Source organism: Chroicocephalus ridibundus, chromosome 1, assembly GCF_963924245.1.
Source record: "Chroicocephalus ridibundus chromosome 1, bChrRid1.1, whole genome shotgun sequence".
NCBI lineage: Eukaryota > Metazoa > Chordata > Aves > Charadriiformes > Laridae > Chroicocephalus > Chroicocephalus ridibundus.
The window spans coordinates 193,517,126-193,536,921 of NC_086284.1; the positions used below are offsets into that span (position 1 = coordinate 193,517,126).

At 36.2% G+C, this 19,796-nt stretch overlaps 1 protein-coding gene across 1 annotated transcript in view; it reads right to left on the reverse strand.

Moving 5' to 3' along the window:
- The window catches only part of CTTNBP2 (cortactin binding protein 2), an 87,562-nt gene that overhangs the window by 6,648 nt on the left and 61,118 nt on the right, over positions 1-19,796 (reverse strand). The window contains exons 9-21 of the mRNA XM_063323242.1: positions 18,284-18,401; positions 15,567-15,842; positions 14,610-14,705; positions 14,121-14,200; positions 12,916-13,002; positions 12,733-12,832; positions 10,753-10,905; positions 10,295-10,482; positions 7,251-7,429; positions 3,444-3,649; positions 3,037-3,222; positions 1,179-1,239; positions 168-300 (exon numbers count right to left, since the gene is read on the reverse strand). Of these exons, the coding sequence (XP_063179312.1) occupies positions 168-300; positions 1,179-1,239; positions 3,037-3,222; positions 3,444-3,649; positions 7,251-7,429; positions 10,295-10,482; positions 10,753-10,905; positions 12,733-12,832; positions 12,916-13,002; positions 14,121-14,200; positions 14,610-14,705; positions 15,567-15,842; positions 18,284-18,401 (1,863 nt within the window). The remainder of the gene's footprint in view (positions 1-167; positions 301-1,178; positions 1,240-3,036; positions 3,223-3,443; positions 3,650-7,250; positions 7,430-10,294; positions 10,483-10,752; positions 10,906-12,732; positions 12,833-12,915; positions 13,003-14,120; positions 14,201-14,609; positions 14,706-15,566; positions 15,843-18,283; positions 18,402-19,796) is intronic.

Sequence of the window (19,796 nt, forward strand, 5' to 3'; positions counted from 1 at the left end):
GAACATTTACCCTCAAATGTATAATTTATTAGTTGACTTTGACTTATTCCCAAATAATTTAATCATTTTCTTCAGTTCAGTGCTTGTAAATTAAAAATTTATTTTAAACACGTAGCAAACAACTGCATATGGTAATGATGTAAATTATTTAAAATCCTTGTGTTTACCTTGCTTATATCAGGCTCAGATTTGCTGGAACACATACTTTGAAGTTCCTGCACAAGATCTACTTCATCATCAGAACCAAGGGACAGCCTTTGATCCAGATTTAATGTTCTCAATTGATCCTTCTCTGAAGATCTGGTTTAAAAAAACCACAACAATCTGAGAGAATAAGCTATGTGAGAGAATTTAAATATTATACACACCTGAGAAATAGTAATTTCTTTCCAAATGACCTTTGTTCCCACAAACAGAAGGAAAATAACATGTAAGTGGCAGCAATACTTGTCCATAGTTGTTATATCATAATAGATCTTCTTGCTATTCAAATTATTCTCTCCATTCTGAAATTCTAACAAAGGATACTTCTGCCTACTATCTTCAAAGATGCTCCTCTTTTTAAGATGCAGCAATCAACTTTAGTCCACTCTCCTTTATAGGCTTAATTCCAAACACTTTAAAAAACCCCTGGCATAGTTGAAGCGTAAGTATTCTACGTTCTCTGTGCCTGGGAATATGGTAGAACCGAGGCTGCAGACTGAAGTGAAGTCGCGGATGCAGTTCCCTCTGGCTAATTCATACACTTCCTTAGAGAAACTCTGCAGCATTTAGACTAAAGTATGTGCCCTATACCATTTTGAAATGCCATTCAGCAAGCAAAAAGCGCCAGGGGAGTTTTTAAAATATAATGCCAGGTGAAAAAAGCATACTGTTGGCTTTTCATGGCAAAATGAGTGTTACACAATATTCTTAAGTTGTAGACTATTCTGTTACATAAAAAGACATGTAGTGCTGCAAGGTTTGAAATACAGAAATGCATTCTAAAATTATATCGAAGCACAGAAATTTTATTTTATGTCAGAAATGAAAATTAAAAATTATTCCTTTCTTCAGATGTAGAACACATTATCAAATACAAGCTCTTCATCTATTCACTATAATGTCCTGGTTTACAACACGATTTTATCATATGTATTGTTTGCTAGGTGTTACAAATACCAGAAATAAAAACTTACTTTGTGGCGAGAGAAGGTCTTTTTTTACAGTTTGGTTGCAACATAGTCTTAGATTTTATACCTGCACAAAAGAGAGACTGACATTAGTGTGCTATCATGCGTGTTGATTTCTACATTCTAAAATCTGTAATAAACAGGGAAAATGTGTTCCCATTTACTGGCTAATTATATCAATAGAGTCTGTCAGAGATCAGAAAACATCCCTTGACACTGCTCAAAGTAGCATCAGGGCCACACGGTGCTGCTAGTACGGCAAATGGGGCATGAGTTGCCCAAGCTATTGTGGAAGACAGAACACGAGGTTTCTGTGCGAGGCACTTGAACCACCCTTCCTGGTTCTCTCAAAGAGAAGTCACTTGTCAACAGGAAAAGATTTAAGTTTGCTTCATTTAGGTAAAATCAAACAACTTACCTTTCCTTGAAATCAGGAGCAACATTTGATTCTAATAGTCAGAAATGGAAGGTTACTAAAATTAAATTCACCATCCCAGTTTTTACTTTTATATTAACAGATATTAATTGGACTGCAAGAACATTCTCAGGTACGAGATACAGCATCAACCATCCTACTTCAGGTTATGTTCATTTGATTTCTTAAATCCTCTTAGCGGGATTAGATAAATTCACAGTTCAAGCAGAGAACTAGCAAGCAAAATCAAGACATTACGAGTTGCAGTTCAGCAAAAGCAGACTTTTTTCTGAACAAGAGCTGAAGAAATTAATAGCTCAATTTAACATTAAAATGTACCAGGCATCAGGTATTTCGGTCTTTTATATATGAGATCATTGAGGCTAGAATCTTACTGTTTCTAAAGTGTGTGTAAGCCTCTTTCTCTCTAAATCCCTTCCTAACTCTTGTCTCTGAAGGAATTACCTTCATTTTCTGAAAGCAAAAATAAGTCATTTGATTTTGTCCTTTAGAAGTTTCCCTGTTCGACCTTGTATTCGGTTATGGTATTCCTAAGTTTTCCTTCTGGATAGATGTGTACTTTTAGAAGAATGATATGTTGCTTCTACACATACCCAGACACTATCCCTGTGTAGTAAACTGCTTGTTAGATGGCTTATGATCTTGAGCTGAAAAGACATTTCAAAAGCGTCAGCTATTAATATAACTTTCACGTTTCTACACACGCATAAACCCAGTCATATAAAGCCTTCTTTATCAAGCAGCATACTGAAAACGATGTGGAAACTTTTTTGAAAACTTTACAGTACCTGTGACTACACAGAATTTTTTATGTTTATTTTTTATATAAAGTGAAAGTCAAACAAAAATCTTCAATTTAAAAGCAAAGATCTCTTCCTCCCACTACAGGGCTTATAGGCTTTATCTAATAAGATCGAGCAAGGGATTCATGATCTGAGGATGCATGTATTCATTTATTTGCACTTGGATTCAGACAATAGAAATTATTAGTAAAGCTATAATGTATGTGTAAAAAACCCCCCAAATTAGGTATACTGTGAATTAGGTGCAGAACTAAAAACTGCCGATCAAGTAATGAAGCTTTCTCTCATCCAGTATTGAGGAAAAGAATGACAGAGCATCATTCCATGCAATATGAGGTGGATCCACTGCTCAATCTTCCACCACCTGAGTCAAAACATACCTCATTATCAGACAACAGGAAAGGCATTAGAACAAACCAAAAAATATGAAATAATTAGGATACCTCAGTCACAAAGAAATACTTTTGGAGGGAAAAAAGCAAACAATTTTTTTATTGGCAAATATAAACACAAGTGTCATTTAATTGAGAATTTTTAATTCATGATGCAGAAGAAAAGTTAGATTTGTATTGACACAGCTTAAACCCCCACACCTTCCTTCAGAATTGAAAAGAGAAATCTTTACCTTCAGTATTTGTCTCCTGCTTATTCCACGACTGGGAGGATAAATGGCCTGACTTTTTGCGAGGACTTGTGCTCACTTTTCTCCAAGAAGCATTCTCACCTCTTTTTTTACTGCAATTTTTGTAGCTCGAAACCACGGATAAAGGAAAATTTCCTCCCTTAAAATCTGCTATGTAATTATCCAGCTCTGAAACAAAAGTAGAGCCACGTTAAGAAGAACTGACTGTTGCAAATGGTTCTTTGACTACCTTATACAACTTAGTTTAGTGACTGTAAATGCTTTTAACCACACACCTCCCATCATAACTACAGTTATGTTTTGTGGCAGTTTTCAAAAAGGAAACAAGCAGTTAAAAGCCCCACTTTGGCAATGTACAACTACTTGTCTTTCAGACTGTTCACTGTTACCTGTTCTGGGTAGAGGACAGCCATGCAAAACAGCTTTATTTAGCAAGATACTGAGAGCAGCTTTAACAACAGCCTGTTGACCTTGGCTAGGATTTTTTTTGGCTATTGCTTGTCCTGGTACAGATGGTCTTTTCACAGAGGCTCTGGAGAGTATTGCTTCTTGAACTCTGGGAGCTATCACAGCATTCCATAACTTGGACATCCACCTGCAGGCACACAAACAATCCATTGACTTCAGAGACAATTATCAAACCCCGAGATGTTATACATAGCGGACTTTGCATTATCAGGAAGCACACGTATTTTGGACTTTCTATTGTACCCCATGTCAGAGGGGATCTGATTTTATTGAAGGTAGGGTTTATTTGCTTGTTTTATATTAAATTATTTGACGTAAGTTTCTTCAGGTTGCTTTGGCAAACTGTTTACCGTCTGATGCTTTTCCTCCTCCAGATAAGGACTATAGGACATCCTTTTCATTTTAAGGCTAAAAGAAAGAACGTCCCAGGAAGACGTATGTTCATGTATATACAAAAAAAAGTCCCTTTTCACCTTTGCCAGTGCATGGAGAAGTTTCCATGCTTGCAGATGTTCATTCACAGCGTGTTTGCTACCAGAGTGGGGAAAAAAGAGGTATTCAGTTATGATTGCACCCTTTCCAGTATTATTCCATTTCCAAACTTGTCCAGCTTACAAGACCTTTCTATTCGTACAGCTGCCTTGCTCTCACTCTCCTTTTGTTTATTTGATCTATGGTGAACTGTGTTTCCAGGATGCTGTGGCTTTTCCAGATTGTCTGGTTTAGACACTGGGTCTGATTACAAAAGTTTGGTTCAAAGGGACGTGGTTCTCCTGGGACTTTGGCTTTTCTAAGAGTGAAACATTACGTTGTTTTAGCACAGAAGTGAAAAATTTGTATTAGGAAATAAATAAATGCTATTTCTTATAGTTATATAAGCTCTTATATGAGCTTATATTTCTCACGGGATAAAGGCTGCGTTTCAGGCTTAGGGCTCAGCTCACATCTATAACAGACACTGAGACAATCTTTTTTAGATCAAAACCAACTCTTTTTTTTTCCTTATACCCTTTTATGGGAGGAAGATGGTAAGATTGAGAGTCAGAGGTTTATATTAAAGATCTGTAGGAAACAACAGGCTATAATGCTGTGTTTCAACTTTGGTAGAAATCCATTCCGAAAAAGTGAAGGCTAAAATGTCCGTTTGACTTAAATGAACCACTCTGTTGGATATGTTGATACACAGAAGCCATCTTATTACCCAAAAGATTATGATGACCTTTTCGGCTTTTTTTTTATTTTATTATTTTTTTAAAATTAGAATGCATGAATCATTTGATAGATGTATTTTTGGTTAGTTATGAAGCATAAGATTGAGTTTTTAGGATATATAATCATGCTAAAAAGTGCTGGTATTAGCTTGATAAAAGTTACATTACTTAGAAAAATAACTAGCTCAGTTGTTAAAATAAGATACCAAATGCATACTGGAGATGTTCCTTGAAGCTTCCTTAGCATAACGTTGTAGATACCATTCCATATAGATACAGTCTGCTTCTGCTAGCTAAGCTACCAAAATAAAAAAATTGCTTTCATTTTAGTAATAAAGAACTCTGTCTCTCCGTTTCTGCCTATGTAGGCTTTTGACATTTTGCAATACTGCTAGCATAAATGGTCAGAAATCAATGCTGCAAATATGAAGTCAATTGAGACCATTCTAATCTGACAGTTAACAATTGATGGGCCGTATAATGCCATCCTCCCTAAATAAAGTTCCAACCTGGTGTTTAAATTCAGTCTTAGGTTTGAACTCCTCTTGATCAAGTCCCCAGTTCTTTGATACAGCTGTTACTTAGGAAAGGTACAGCACCCTCCTGCCCCTGAAAAAGAGCTGTGAAGTGAAACTCGTTCCTGTTGGAACATCACCTTTAATTCCCTAGACCAAAAAAAAGAAAAAAAAAAAAAAAAGCTAAAATTTTCCTCATTTATTCACTCTGCTCTCCAAAACACATGAAGCTACATGAAGCAGCGGGAACCAATGTCCTGTCACGCCTGGTCTCTCCCTTCCCAGCCGCCTGCTTCCGCCGCTCGTCTCTAGCCCAGAACGACCCCGGTTTGTAGATAGTTGTCTGCCGTCTGAATGAATTGAGCTGGCTCAGTGAAGCTTCAACAAATGCAAAAAGCAGCAGAATAGCAGAGTGGAGAGGAGGGGCAAGAGGACAGGAGTGGTTAATTAGATTGAAATAACAGCAACCAATGAGCTGCTAATTAAACCTGTTTATTGCTAGTTGTATGACCACACTGTTAGCCGCCATGCTGCTAAACTAAAAGCATCCAGTAAGTGCTCACCAGAGCTGTGCTTTTAAATTGTTTATTAGCGGACAAAAACTGCAGTAAAATGAGGAGTCAGATGGCATATCGCTACTGTAAAGGACATTTTGGGGTTGTGCTCAAAATAAAGGATTATGAATCCAGTCCAAGTTACACTTAGGAAAAATCCAAACTCAGAAATGCGTAATTAAGGTATCTAAAGAACAGTTTTTCTGTCCACTACTAATGCCACTGCAATAAATAAATGATTAAGACATTTCAGAGGACATGATTCAACAGGAAGACATGTGATAGATGCATGGTATACTTTGGGGCTTTTTTATTTCATAGCACCCATAAAATTTCAAGTCAATGCTACGTCCGGATTTAGACTTTGATAATTACTCTGGACATTAGATAACCTGGCCTTCTGGGAATGAAAAAAAAAAAAAAAAAAACGAAAAACGAGCAAGCAAAAATGTATCAAGCACTGTAGACAGAACCAAAGATGAGAACACCAGTGCACATGCTAAGCAAAAACACTGGAAGAAGTGTGAGCACAAACTAGTACAAGAGGGAAAAGTCAGAGAGGGAACGGAAGTGGCAATTAAGGAGAATGCTATGAAGCGGACTGAGAAACGTAATGTTGCATCTCCAGAAGCCAACGTTATTATTGGAGTTCTGAATAAGTCTGAATGTTAATTAGGGGCTCATTACCTTTCTAACATAGCCAAGTAACATCTTAGTATAAAATTAATATATTTTAAAATCCTATAATTATTTCTTGTACCACTTGCTAGCATTTGCAGAAAAGTTGGAATGTGAGCAGATGTTCATGCAATTTGCACTATGCAAGAAGAGACAAAATTTAATCATTCTTCTTTTATTTTACTGAACATCTAACCAAGTATATAGTTAAAAAGTATGTATCTGCGTTATTTACTATGCTAATACATCTGTGAACTTTTATGTATGTTTAAAAATGATATCAGATATTAAAAAGAGTGAGAAATCATTCCACTTCTCTAGATCTCCCTCAAACAACTTTCCTGAAAATGAAACTTTACCAACTTTTCAAGGTCAGAATTCTGAACATTATTTTGGTCTGTTCACTAATGAACAGCTTTCTTTACAGTGCTGTCTTGAAATGAAGAACAAAACCTTTAAAGGGTTGAGCAACATTAGTCATTACAGTACAAGTAATATTTTGCAATCTCTGTGTCAGAAAATAACCGAAAGATCACAAAAAAAGACTCATTTTCAACTACCGTTAGACACCCAGTTCCCACTGCTGTCCTTCAAAATTGCCCCGCTAGTAATTAAATGTCAAACAAAAGTCTTAAAACTTTCAATAACCTCTTTTAAAATACTTTCAAGGATGCTGAGTCAGATGGGTTTTGGGAGAAACATAACTGCTGCATTTGAAATAAGTATCTAGGTGGCACTGAACAGAGTCAAAGAGGAAACAGAAGTCTTACTTCACTGTCGCTTGGCCATGCCCTGGCACCACGGGACAAGAGAAGAAATGTTTTGGCCCCATCAGTGCTTCAGGCGCTCCTAGACGTGACAAGCAGGAGTTCAGCTGGTGCCAAACGGCAAGAATCCAGTCTATGATCTTGCACACAGGATCACACGGAGGAGGAATTTTGCCTCTGAACTGCAGAGAGAAAAGATGTTTGACACGAGGTAAGACCTCGGCTGCAGAGGTTCCTTGAAAACCTGCTGCTCTGTTCCTTGAAACTCCAAGAAGGCTCGTGGGTTTTTTTCCTGCTACATTGCTACTATGAAAATCAGGCACAGTCAAAAACTGGTCAAACTTTTTTACAGAATATACTGAAGTCTTGTATTAAAAATGTTTTCTGTGATTACCCTTTAAAAGATATCTCCTTATCCATAAACTGACACGTCTCCACTTTCTTTTGGGAAACAGACACAAATTTGGCAGCGGTGCTTTCCCTATGGTGTTTAAGATCAGGATTGCAAGAAGCACCTACCATATCCTGTGCAATATATATGATATGAATATGGCATATAAAAGAATATACAATCACAGGAACAGGAATGTCTGATCCAGGCATTTTCAGTGGACTTCTATATTGGTTTTACACTTGGTAGCAAGGAAGGAAAGATGCCTTCCTCTAAGACTTATCTTTTTTAGCAGGCCTTGTTAAAGGCAAATTATTTGCTGCCACAAAATCTTTGATTTCATTGAACTCCAAATTACGGTCTTCATCATCCTAATCCTAGGATTATCCTCTGGAAGAGTCTGAATTAACAAAAGCATCAAAAGATGAAGTAGGGATAGTATTTGCCAGCACAGAAGCCAGAGCTTCTTGACAAAGTCTACAGGTGAACAATTTAATGTTAGTATAGAAAAACATTCAAACGTTCCCACATATACTAATAGCCCAAAAATAAGAGAAAAAGAGCTTTTCATCTGAAAACAAGACTATTAAGGGACAAGAAAGCAAGGATTTCAGTAGTCTATTGTTCAAACAATAAATGTGCTTTTACTTTCCCTTAGATTTTTATAACAGATTAATTTTTCTTCTGTTTTTAACATTAGAATCCACTATTTTAAGATCCACACCAACTGGTATTTTAGTTTGGAGTTTGTGTATGGTGCATGTATCTATTAAAAAGAAATGTACTAGCACACTGGGCATTTTTATTAACTATTTAATTAGGGAAGATCTAGGAAGACACGTGGCTTTTTTCTCCAAATAGCATATATGCTTTAGAGAAAATAAACTTCATGATATTACTACCCAAATTCTGTTCAACTTCCGTCAGACGTAGGAGCCTATTAACTCTAACCTGTAAGACTAAGGGTTGCTTTTAAGCCTAAACAAAATAGCCTGAAAATGACATCTGTTACATGATGCTGCGAGTTCTGGTAGCCAAAGCAGTTTTCCAGCCTTTTTCTGTAAGCAAGTCAGAACACCACTGCTTCTGCAGTTGTCTGCATTGCTGTATTTCTTGGCCTTGTGCTCAACTGAAGACAGTCTTTCTCTTTGATCTTCAATAATCTACGATCAGAGTGTTTCTGTCCTTTTATAAAGGTGCTTAGATCACTCAATATTCTCCAGTGTAGGCTTGAGAATACAACCTTTCTCCTCAGGAGGACGGAAGCGAATTCTGCTACGTACTTTTACTGCACTGTCCTCTGGCCTATACCTCGTTCTAGCACCATAGTCTGTCTGCGAGATACCAGCTTCAACCAACCCACCTACTTGCCTACAGACAATTGCTGCCCTCCCCATTCTGGGCAAGGATCCTGGACACCATTCATCCCCTCAACCAGACAACCACTCGTAATCGTTCCAGTTTAAATATGTCTGTAGGGACTCGAATATTTAAAGCACATGGAGAGAAAGAGTAAACAATGTTTCACACAGAACAAATTACTTATAAATAACTATGGACCTGAAAAAAAGTAATGTAGGGAAAGTAACCTATTAAGAGTTTCATTCATATATTTCACATGATTCTTTTTTTATATTCTGTATCCCTGTTCCTACTATTAAAGAATACCTTGGAATGTTTCTAAATTTCCTCATTATCATAACTGAAATGTTCAGTTACCACACATTTCCTCTTTGGTATCTCTTTGAAGCTTTTATAGATGAGAACTGGGGCACAGGGCACAGGAGATGACGTCCCCAAGGATAACCAAGATGCATAGAGCTGAACACTCAGAACTGACAGTAGGTCTGTTGTCTCAGACCAGGACTCTCTACTACTGACGGTTTTTTTCTCTTCCTAGAACAATGCCCCTTTTTAAGCCTGTTCAAAACTCTGCTGCCAAGATTATTTTCCTTTGCAGCTGTTTTGATTAAACTCCACTTCCCAACGTCTAACACTGCCTGTCTGTCTGCAATAGCTTTCTTCCAAATAACTTTCAAAATTCCGCAATTCTGCTTTTGCCCACATCTTTCTTTTTGTTTCACATCCTCCATTTATTTGTTCATGTTAAAACAGACTTCCCATCTTTACTCTCTTTTGGGCTTTTTTTTTTCCCAGCTTCAGCAGATCTAGTGGCTCAAAATAGCTTCCCGACTGATGTATTTTCACCCCTCTTTCCTCTTTGATTTGAAAATCATGAATTTTTGCTGCTTACAACTTAGAAAACACACAGGACGTATAACTATGTTATTTTAGATATATAGAATAAATTCCTCAAGAAAGGTATTTTACATTTGCTGAGCAGATTTTTACTATCATGCTCGCACAGAAGATGAAAAAAATTACTGCAGGATGTTTTCATACAGTGGATAAGCAGGTATCCACCATATCAGTATGTGCAGCCAACCTGTGTGTTTATGGCAAACAGCTGTGGTCACACACCTTCCCATATACGGCCAAGCACAACATTTACAGATACACAGTCCATATCTTCCCAGAAGTTAATGCTTTTTCCCTGAAACAATTTAGTTATCTGATCAGCTTTTGACATTACTATCGTACGTATTTCACAGACCTGGTGATGAACAAAATTGCTGAAGCTGATTCAAGTTCTTACCTTGTTTATAACTTTTCTTCTCAAAAACCTTTGAAGCAAGCCATGCATTGGTTCCCCATCCCACCTAAGTTGAACCCAACGGAAATGCTGCTGAACCAGCAGGTCAGAGCCATGAAGATGACACTTTGCGATTGTCCCCAGTAAAAAGCAGTTCTCGTGAAAGTAAAAGGCACCAGAAACGCCATTTGCTACAAATGAACCATAAAAAAATTGATGTAATACTCAAAGCTGTGACATGATTTCATCTAAAAGCAAGAAGCAGTGACATAATTAGAAAGAAAAAACCCCACACCTAAATTAGCCTTGAAAAAAGCTATATTTGATTAGGAACAACTGTTTACAAGAAAATATAACTGAACAAATTGCAATTTTTCTCCTCTACGTTCCCTGTTTGTCATGTATTATAATACTATTGTATTATAGTAAAAACATTCCTCTATCCCAAATTCTTTAAATACCTCTTTGAATAGTGCAAGGATTTTCCGAACTCCGACTCTCAAGGGGTGCCAGAAAATCTCCTAGTAATTCAGATAAAGAAGCTCTCTCCAGATTTTCTAAAATCACAATGGTTGTCTTGCTTACAGGAGGCTGTTTAACTGGGACCAGACAAGCTGAAATATAAAAATCCCATTAATGTCTACTTATGAAAATTGACTTTTATTTATGTATAGAGCCTTTACTGCTACTAATGCAACAAAGGATTTTTTTTTAATTTTATTTTCTGCCTTTTAACTTGTTCGCAGAAGCAGACAGACTGTATAATATGTTCAAAACTGGAAGCATAAAAATCAAACAATGGAAAGAATATCATGCTGTACAATAAGAAAAAATATTTGAAAGCTATTATTAAAATAAATTCCTGAAATGGTTATAATGGGATCTTCATAGACAGGAAGGATTTCAGCGCACTGAAAATAAATACAACAGAAAAGACAGCAAAGCTCTCTGGAAACATTTCTTTCATTTGCTGTAATATATCTTAAACCTTTAACATGTACTCTTTATACCACGTAGTGATAAAAGGATTCAGACTATTCCATGTTTATAAGAAACTTAATCACTTTTGAGATTGCCTATTTGTTGACTACTGTCCTCTCTTCAAAACTTCCTTCAATATCTTTAAGAATCAACCGAATAATCAGAGCAAATCTGAGGCACAAACAGTAACACCTGAACCCAACAGGCATTATAACTATATATATAGCTCCTTTTTTCACATTTTAGATCTTTTCCCTTACTTTTCCTGATTTTAACATCTTATTGCCTAAAAAAGATGCAGATTTGCAAGTGTTCCTGTAACACTAAATCCCAGAACAATACTTCTGTAATACAAATATTAAACAAAACACTTGTCTTGAGTATATTGTGCCTTGCATTGTTTCAGAATTTTTTGAAGGTGGCAGCAAAGGTGGTCATTAAGGAAAAGGATGAGTAACAGGGCAAAAGTTAGAGCAACTGACTGTAGCTGATGATTGCTCTTTATTTGCAGTTTCCTGGCTCTTGCTGCCCTGTTTTACTAAGAGGATACAGCTGGATAGCAGGGAGGACAAGTACCTCCCCTGTGTCTGGGAGAGGAGGAGGGTGCTTTCCCAGGAGAGGAGATGTAGCAGAACAATGGAGAAAGAAGCATGCAGAAAAATGAGAGACTTTGCCCATTTTCACCGTCAGTCATCTTTGGCTACTTTGTCCTTTTTTCACTCTTCCCAGTTACTCATCGTGACTTTACAGAGGTCAGAGCCTGCTGACCATTCTGAGACTATTTCATTGTGGAGCAGCCAAGTAACAGGACTTTAACATGCCTGTAGCTACTCACATCCATTAAGAGAAAACTGTTCTTTTTAACAGAAATGCAACTTTGTCCCACAGTAGTGGGTCAGAACACACATACTAACAACTAACATTTGCCTGCTTATGTGACAAAATTTGGCTCAGATCCACACATAAGTAGCTAGTAAACAAGCATATATAAAAACCCAGTGGCCTGACTTTTTAAGAACTCATTCACTGCTCCTTTTATTCCCAGAAAAGTAACAATTACAGCTTCCCTTCTCATATATATTTTTTAAAAAAACATTAGAACAGCTACAATAAGGCAACAATAAACCTTTGTTTCTGATTCAGCAGATCCAAACCATAGTAATCAACTTTTAAAGGCTCACAAACAAAGGGAAAAACAAATGAGAGAGAAAAAAAAATATTAAGAACTACTAATTTTACTTAAATGGCATGAACTTTTGACAGAGCTCCCTATTGGGCTGTCATACTTAGTTCTAGCTCCGTTTAGACTCTTATTATTATTCCCCAAGCACCTGGAAAACTATGGATTCTGTTAAAACAGGCCACCCACTATGCAACATGTTTTAGTGTATTTCTTTACTTTGTACTATTAAAAATTTTCCTACAAATTACCGAAATCAGTCCTGCTGAAATAACCTTACCACTACTGATGAACAGTTCTGCAAGCTGCTCCTTGGAGAAACCAGCATCCACTTCAACTTTAACGATTTCACATGTGGATCCCGCAGCCTCTTGCTTTTGCTGTGTTGGAAATTTATAGATTTGGTGAAACAGTGCAAACTCTAATTTATGAAGTAATTTAGTTCATATTTTTGCGTTAATACCTTCATGCAGGCCGCTATCTGATATGCTATATAGTCTTGCAAACTTCCTTCTGGACCATGGAAAATGACATTACGGTATCGTTCAACCTACAGACAGACAATAAATTATTTTTGAAAGTTCATAGACTTGGATTATTATTTTTTTTACCTAGATGACACAATCAGCACCTAACAGACAAAATTCTTTGTTTTGCACTACTGGAGCTGAGGATCATTCCAATATTAGTTTCAAAATAGGTAATGTTGGCATACAACATCTTGGAAATATATTGATAAATTTATATCCTTATTTGTAAAACTACATTAAAAGGTATTTTGTCATTAAAACAATCATTAAAACTTGAAAAAAAAATCATGTAGGAAGGATGAGTTTAGGAGTGACAAATATTTTTTTTGATTTTGCATTAAAATAGATAAACCAGAATGATGTTAAAATCATCAAAGAGAAGTTTAAGTCACTGCTGATGTAAGGACTTAGATTAAGGACTTTATTTCCAGTTGAAATGGGATCATGTTATCAATATGGTAGAATAAAAATTATTTCATCTGTCTTAACTGCAAAATTACTTTATCTCTAAAAAATCAGTAAGGGAATACACTCACATAATTGTGCAATATTGTTGAATACAGGAGAAACCTATGGCACATAACTGTTCTAACAACAAAAAACACTATCCAAGGACACAGCAGAAATTATGCAGATTTAAAACTCATTTGATTAGCAATGTTAAAATAAATGATCTATGAAAGTTAACTCATATTATCCAATTATCCTTACATTTTGAGGTATTAAATAAATTGTAAGAGGTGCAGGAACTATATATATAAGCTAATAATAAAAAACAAGTCTCAAATAATTGCTTACATGAATGTTATTCTAATTTTTTTCCCCTCAAAAAGTGGAACGAAATAACTTTGGAAAGAAATAAGACATCACAGAGGTTTTAATATATTTTCTTAAGCAGTTCAGTTAATCAGATGGCAGCTATTTAAAGAAGAAAGTTAATGGCCTCACATGACTAAACTTATTGGGGTAAGATTTAGGGGCAACTTTAAAATAAAGTAACAGCTTTCATCCCATTTCCTTTTTCAGAAGTCTTGACATTCTTTCACAGAGTAGAAGACCAATTTTTTTTAGTCAATACTACTACAGAAGTATCTTCACATATAAAAAGCCTGCAGGGAGAAGGTAGCTCCGTACTTACCAGGCGGAGGTAATTCTGAAGTGTCTGAAGATGGATCATAGATGCATAAGTCACACTATTTAGGCAGCCTTCTTGAGGTCCTTTAAAAACAGACGCACAAATAACTTTTCTAAACCTCTCATCTTTGTAAGCCTGTATGATGGATAGATATGCTTTTCATGCTGTATTCTACAGCAATCTCCTAAAATTACAGGCTATGCAAATTAAAACGCTGAAGAAATGAAAGACATTTATCTAGCAACACAGATGCATAGGTAACCATGACATAACTAAAATGGATACTACGGCATAACTGAAAAAGGCAGTAGTAGGGCTTTTATGTGCCAGCATATTTTCTAAATGTTGTAGACCCTTTCAAATCTAGTTAAACAATTAATTGGATATGATATTTCTGAAGATCAACAAAACCAGGACAACTGATTCACAAATTATATATGCCATATGGAGTGTCTTAATATTCAAAACTGAAAATTAGGAATTGAAAATTACCAAACAAAAACACCGTGATATGCTCAGCTCTGTTCTTCTTCAAGAAGTCCCATGGTGGTTGGGAAAAAATCTGTCCTGTTGACCATGAAATGTTTCCTGTTAAAAAGAAAAAATAAAAGAGATATTCCCTGTATCTCTATAAAGTGTCCTATGCTCAAGCATATTCAGTTGCTTACAAAGACCATGCGCACACACTGACAAATCTGATAAACAAAAGAGTCCCATGTACTAAATCATGTTACTATTTGATATATGACTGAGGATACTAGTGTTTTCTGCCAATTAAGACACAAGTTTAATAGCCAGCCTTTACATCTTTACATGTAAAATAAAGTAAAAGAAGATAATTTACACGGTCTAATGTGAATAGGGTTTTTGGGGGGCAGTGGGCAAGTTGTGGGGGGTATTTAAGACGAAGCACATGAATTTTCATTATCAGTAGTAACATTTCATTTCAGTAGTAACAACTGTTACTACTACTAATACCACCACATTTTGGGCATTTTCTCATCATTTTAAAGATTTTTCTGTTTTGTCTTGATAAATAAAGTTACATAAAACAGGAGTAGTTCTGTTCTACCTATGCTCATACTTTCCAGTGTGGATTTACTGTACATTCTGGATGTACTGTAAAGACATAGGCTAGACTTTGCTTTGGCTTGTTTTGTTTCACCTGTAATACAGACCCTTCCTCTGGAGTACTAAATTGAGTAAAGGACTAATTAACGTAGGACCTCATAGTCCCCAAGATAATATTAAAGTGCTTAATTAATTGTACCATACACATAGCTAAAAGTAAAGCCAGCACTGTTCCAAGTTTCATAGCCAGTATTGGTCTGTCTTAGTCTAAGCTTTAAAGGTCCAGAAATCTAAAGATTTTTTCAGCTTATTTACAACATTTCACAAAGTCAAGAAAACCCCCAATTTTTGGTTTTCTGATTACACCAATATTGATACCTAATTTGACAGATAATATACTGCTTGCACTGAGGCCAATGTTGGATTCTGCAGCACTATTAAATGACAGGTCTTCCAGGCTCCTCCATCCATCAGAAGCAATTGCTTGGAAATGGTTTGTCACTGCCTGACTCACTGCTTTTGAAAAATCTTCCCATGATGTCTGTTTACGGATATTTAAAGCACATATCGTGTTTTCTGTATCAAATTCCTCTGTACCACAATGGTCTGGTTCAATGCCACTGACTGAAATCCTTACAGGTACATTAAGAGCATCTGTTGAAAGACGGAAAACCAAAAATGAGAAAAACTGAAAGCTCAATTAAAAAAGTCTTATTATTAAACACCAATAACATCTAATACTGCAAAGGAAAGCTAGAAAATATCTCCTGCTACAGGAAAGCAAATGTTAAAGAGCAGCACAGATCACCACCACAAAAATCAGAGCAGTGATGAAAAACAAATATCAAGGTATCTATATTTTTTTGCATGACAAAAAAACCAAACAGTATTATTACGCTTAAATAACAGGAAGCAAGACAAAATTTACTTAATCTTTTATTTCCTCTTTACAGACTAATTTCGTATAAATTAAGACAGATAGTAGGTACTGTCTTAAAGTTTCATTTACTGTGGTTGTGCATATTTTTATTATCAGTGCAGAAAGGAATTTTCTGGCACTAGTACACAAGTGGAAAACACAGTTAGCTGAGCCAAATGTCTTAAAATGAAAAGCTAAGAGCTAAGACAGAAAATTCACTTGGAAGTGTATATTTGATTTGCTGCAGAATAAATTGACAAAATATTAAAAAGAGAAAGAAATTTACATGCATATTCTAGAAACAAAATTTAATGAAGTTATTATAAATCTTGCTCTTTGAAAAATGGAATACAACTCAACGGAAGCAGCAGCAGTCTATATGGACCATTTAGATGACTAAAAGTGAAAACAAAGCTATCTTCATACTTTAATGCCAAAACAATGCCTTTCAGAAGTTATCCCTGAAATTAAAAATAAATGCACCACAAAGAAAAAAGATATGAGCTTATTATGAAATCTTGCAACATGATCTTAGTTTTGCTTTTGAGTTCAGAAGCCAAATCTTCAGCTGATACAAACCAGTGAAACTTTTCTGATGTCAGAAAAGCTCTGATTTAAACCCACCAGCCTACCATAGGGAAAAGATTACTCAAAGGCATCCTTCAGATGTGGGACTGTGAGAAATGTATCGGAGGCTTGCCCTTGTGATGGCTGGACCTCAGGGAAATGAGCAATGACCATCAGAAACACAGAGAGCTCTCTACAAGGAAACAGGCCCCTAGGACAGAGGTATAGCGTATGCCTAAATTTCAGTGCGTGTGACCTCTAGGGCAGAGCTGGCAATCCTGGCCCCGAGTCTTTCAGATCTGTCAGAGCGCATCCTCTTGTCCTATATGCATTTAATTCCTTACAGTGGAAACCCTACTGGACTGTGAGGAAGGCAGAGGATGGTACCTACACAGTTTACCCAAAATGCAGTCTTGGCTTGTTGAGGCCTATACTCAGATGACAGCGGTGTTTCCAAGCTTCCACAGATCAGATATCACAGGGGAAAAAAGCTAATTTTGATTGCACTGATGTTAACTACAGGCTTAACAAATGAAAGAGAAGAGAAATGGAGTCCAATGATTCTGACCTGATAAAAGCAGTTGGATTCATGATAAGCCTGACCAGAGAAAGAGGGCACTAGGAATGATGAAAATAATACAAGCTACAATTTAACAGGCTACAGATTCAGCCATCAGAAATTGGCTTCAGTCTAGTAAAGAAGTAGACCACAGAGCAGTTTCTAATAAAAATTGAACTGTGTTCCCCTCCGCACCTACAGTAAAATGAGAAGAACCTAATATTATAACAGCTGAAGAGGAAAATCAGAAGCAGCACACAGAAAGCTTCCCTAATTTGTTGATAATCAGTGAACTCGACTGAGCCCTAGATTCCACTACACAAATACAAAAAAAAGTGAATAAATACAAAGCATACAAATCTACAAAGACAATACTTCTGACTATACAGAGAAATAGTAAACACAGAACTTGTGAGTGGATGGCCTAAGAAATGCACAGGTCAGCCCGCTCTAATGAATCTTCAGAAAACTTACACAGAGGGGAGACGACGCCATGTTCCACCAGAAGAACAGTCTTCTGACAGAAGTTACTGATGTTGGGAAAAAGAAGTTGCTTGATGTTGTCTCTAAGACTTTTTTTAAGAATAAAACAAACAACCCCCCCAACAATAAACTAGTGACAAATAAAACTATGCTCTAAAAAGATTCAGATATGACTAGATGACTGTTTCAGCCTGAGGAAATTTGACAGCTATCCACCACTAAGTGATTTTTCTGCAAGAATTTGAAGAAAAGATAAGAAGAGGATAACAGCTTTGGAAAAAGTAATGACTAATGCTAAATTCAGAAATTTTGAGAGAATATGGATGTTTGCATATGTACAATATATACCATCTTTTCAAATGGTTTAAAACCAGAGACATAAGTAGTTTAATAACCTCCTTTATCAAATGCTTTTGCAAAATTCGGAGAACAGAAACTTGCTAGGTTAAGAAAACTTAATTTTGTGGTGCCAAAAAAGTGACAACTACCCTTTTAATATTTCTTATTTTTGTCCCACAAGCTCTTTACTAAAAACAGTTTTATATAGTGCTGATAGCATTTACTTACTTAAGTTTTCTAGGAGATGTTTGCAATCATCAGTAGCAACATCATGCAATGTTCGATTACACTTATCTTTTCTCTCAGCCTCTAGTCCACCATGGCTACAAAGGATTTCTAGACAGTTCTGCAAAGGTAAGAACTGTATTATTTACTCGTCCATTTACTGCATTAAAGAGTTCTACCAATATGCACTTAGACTCCTAGTTGAAACTCTCACACATGCATTTCCAAAGACAGTCAGCTATAGAGTTTCTATATATCAGCATCCAAAGGATGTTCCTCGCAGAGTTGAAAACCAGGAGTAAAAGTATTTTATAGCAGACCTGAAAGTCTGAAATCAAGATTTTGAAAAAGCAGAATATATGCAGCCAGGTTTCTACAGTCTCCAAGCATCAAATGCTGGTCAACTGAATTGAGAAATTCTTAACATCTGGCCACTAGTTTAGGTATTCACAATAGAAGCCCAACGATGCATCCCGTTTTGAATATCTTGGCCTCAATGTTCAAGCAACACCAAAAATGCAATTCTAAAGCTTAATATACACTAATTAATGAATCTATTCAGATTCGATAAAAAACAGTTTTCACTTTGCAATTCACCAAGTAGGAGTTCCCATCATGCCTGACATCTGAGTGGTACACAGCAAAAGAAAAGAAAATCATTTTGAAATCACCTTGCAAGCCTCTTCTTTGGCAGGCAAACCTGAATTTCTGCAAGCATAGTAACAGTGCAGTGAAATAAGAATGCATTTCTAATAAAGTCAGAGCAAAAACATTTTGTGGATGTCAACAACATGATGCCCTCTTAAAATTCAAATGCTTAAAAAAAACCTCATATGCCCAATAAAAGAAAAAATTCATTACAGTTCATTAGAAACAAGCTACTAGCAGATAAATTTGTATTGGTACAATCATACTGTAACATGAAAAAAAAATAAATTACATAGATCCTCACATACTAGCAAGGGAAAAAAAAGCAAACCCTCACCAAACTACATTTAAATGTTAATTGATCAGTGACCAGAAGGCTGATTAAGTCCTGATTTCTAATCATCATCCATTCAGCAACACCACAGGTGGCCTTCATGGAAGCACTGTCATCCTCAGACACACCTTTCGAGGACAGATATCCATATTAAAAAAAGGACAGCACCAGAAATGATACTAGTTAATAGAGTATTGATAACCTCTGGGGTTAATCAAGGCAGAGAAACCAAACCTTGAAAATACAGAGAAGCATCTATTAAGTATTTTGATTCAGAACAGCAGCTTGTTGCAGGTTTGGCTACTGTTACCTATTTTGCAGCTATTCTAACAGAAAGACTTTTCTCAGTATATCTGATGCTCTGACACCTTTCATAAAGATAGCAATCATTCAAGCTGTGTTTCCCTGCGAGATGAAATTTTACCAGATTGTAGTTCCAGCAGCTGTAAGAACTTTTTAAAAAGTCAATCAGCTCACTAACTTTGCCAGAAGCAAATTAGCCAGGAAAAAAAAGCATATTTTCTTGTCAGGTCA